This window comes from Eurypyga helias, unplaced genomic scaffold, assembly GCF_000690775.1.
Source record: "Eurypyga helias isolate BGI_N326 unplaced genomic scaffold, ASM69077v1 scaffold12820, whole genome shotgun sequence".
NCBI lineage: Eukaryota > Metazoa > Chordata > Aves > Eurypygiformes > Eurypygidae > Eurypyga > Eurypyga helias.
The window spans coordinates 1-1,759 of NW_010225131.1; the positions used below are offsets into that span (position 1 = coordinate 1).

The 1,759-nt window shown below is 51.4% G+C and overlaps 1 protein-coding gene across 1 annotated transcript in view; it reads right to left on the reverse strand.

The window, feature by feature from the left end:
- Positions 1–167: 167 nt before the first annotated feature.
- LOC104507097 (ubiquitin-associated protein 2-like) overlaps positions 168–1,759 on the reverse strand; it is a 7,036-nt gene continuing 5,444 nt past the window's right edge. Inside the window, exon 6 of the mRNA XM_010148276.1 lies at positions 168–298. Within this exon, the coding sequence (XP_010146578.1) occupies positions 203–298 (96 nt within the window). The 3' untranslated portion in view covers positions 168–202. The remainder of the gene's footprint in view (positions 299–1,759) is intronic.

Consider the following 1,759-nt stretch of genomic DNA (forward strand, 5'->3'; position numbering starts at 1 on the left):
TACAACAGCAACTCAAAGAGGAAGCAGGCAAGTCACAAAAATGGCTGGCTGCAGTTCTCCCCATACAGAGCAGTTACTACTTCTCCTACCAATTCCAGGAACAGGCTTCAGCTTCTTTCTTTTTCTCTTCTTTCATGGTTTGTTTTTTCTTTTTCTTCCTCCTCTCCTCACCTTTCATTCTTCCCCCCTCCCCACTTCAGATTTAGTTTGTCCAGTATGCAGAAGTGCCATAGGCGGTTTTGGTAGCCTGAGACTTTTGCTGCATGGTGCTGGGTTGGTTGCGCTGGCCAGATCCACCCTAGAAATGGGAAAGGAAGGAGACATGGGCATCAGAGTGCTCCCAGGAATATGAGCCTGTCTGTACAGGCAGAAGAGCTGACACCCACCAACACAGTGATGCTCACCCCTAACAGATCCATTTCAGCTCTGCAACATCTCCACATCTTGCAATCCAGGATGAACAGCCACAGAGACACCAAGCAGGAGCATGTGGACACACCATCCCACCACCCCCCATCCAAGGAAGAAGAGGAGCAGGACTAGGGACAGCAAAGAAGCTGTCTCAAGGTGAATGGAGGCAGCGCACCAGCCAAGGCTGTCACACAGTCAGAGCAACAAATAATTTCCTGTTTCTGGACTCTAAGGTAGAACACTTTTTTTCAGGGAACATTTACAGTGAGGAAAGCAAACACATGGGCTGGTGAAATCAAATCAGAGCTAACGCAACCTGTCCCAGCCAGGGGACAACAGCTCCTGCCTCAGCTTCACACCTCACAGCCTATCACTCAAAACCCCACATCAGGATGGCCTCTTCACAAAATCACAGGCTGGCTGAGGCTTGCAGGGACCTTTCAAGGTATGTTGTCCAAACCCTCTGCTTTATCATGGTCACCTAGAGCCAGTTGCCCAGGTCCATGTTCAAACAGCTCCAAGGATGTAGACTCCACAACCTCACTGGGCAACCTGTGCCAGCGCTTGGGTCACCATTCCAGTAAAAAAAAAAAGTGTTTCCTAATGTTCAGACAGAACCTCTTGTGTTTCAGTTTGTGCCCATTGCTTCTGTCACTGGGCACCACTGAGAAGAGCCTAGCTCTGTCCTCTTTGCACTCTCCCTTCAGGTATTTATATACTTTGACAAGATTTCCCCTGAGCCTTCTCCAGTCTGAACAGTTCCACCTCTCTCTGCCTGTCCTCCTAGGTGAGATGCTACAGTCCCTTCATCATCCTTGTGGTCCTTTGTTGGACTCTTCAATACACCCATGACCCTCTTGTACTGGGGAGCCCAGAACTGGACACAGGACTCCTGCAGATGAGGTGTGGCCTCACCAGCACTGAGTAGAGGGGAAGGATCACCTCCCTCATCCTGTTTGTAATACTTTGCCTAATGCAGCCCAGGATACCATTCGCGGCCTTTGTGGCAAGGGCATGTTGCTGTCTCATGTGTCCACCAGGTGGACACCAGGACCCCCACCCAGGTCCTTTTAAAGAAAGAGAAGGTAGGCACATTCCCTCCTGCCCTCCCTCCCCTTCCCAGTTGTCCCTGAAGAACAGATATGGGGCTCTGGAACTCGAGGGCCAGGCAATTGCAGATGCAGAGGAAGGCCCACCCAGGGGGTTGCCCAGGATGACTCTGTCAGCCCCACATGGTTAAGAAAAGAAAGAGGGTCATCGTGGTAGGTGATTCCCTTCTGAGGGGAACAGAGGGCCTGATATGCCGCCCTGACCCATCGTACAGGGAAGTCTGCTGCCTCCCTGGGGC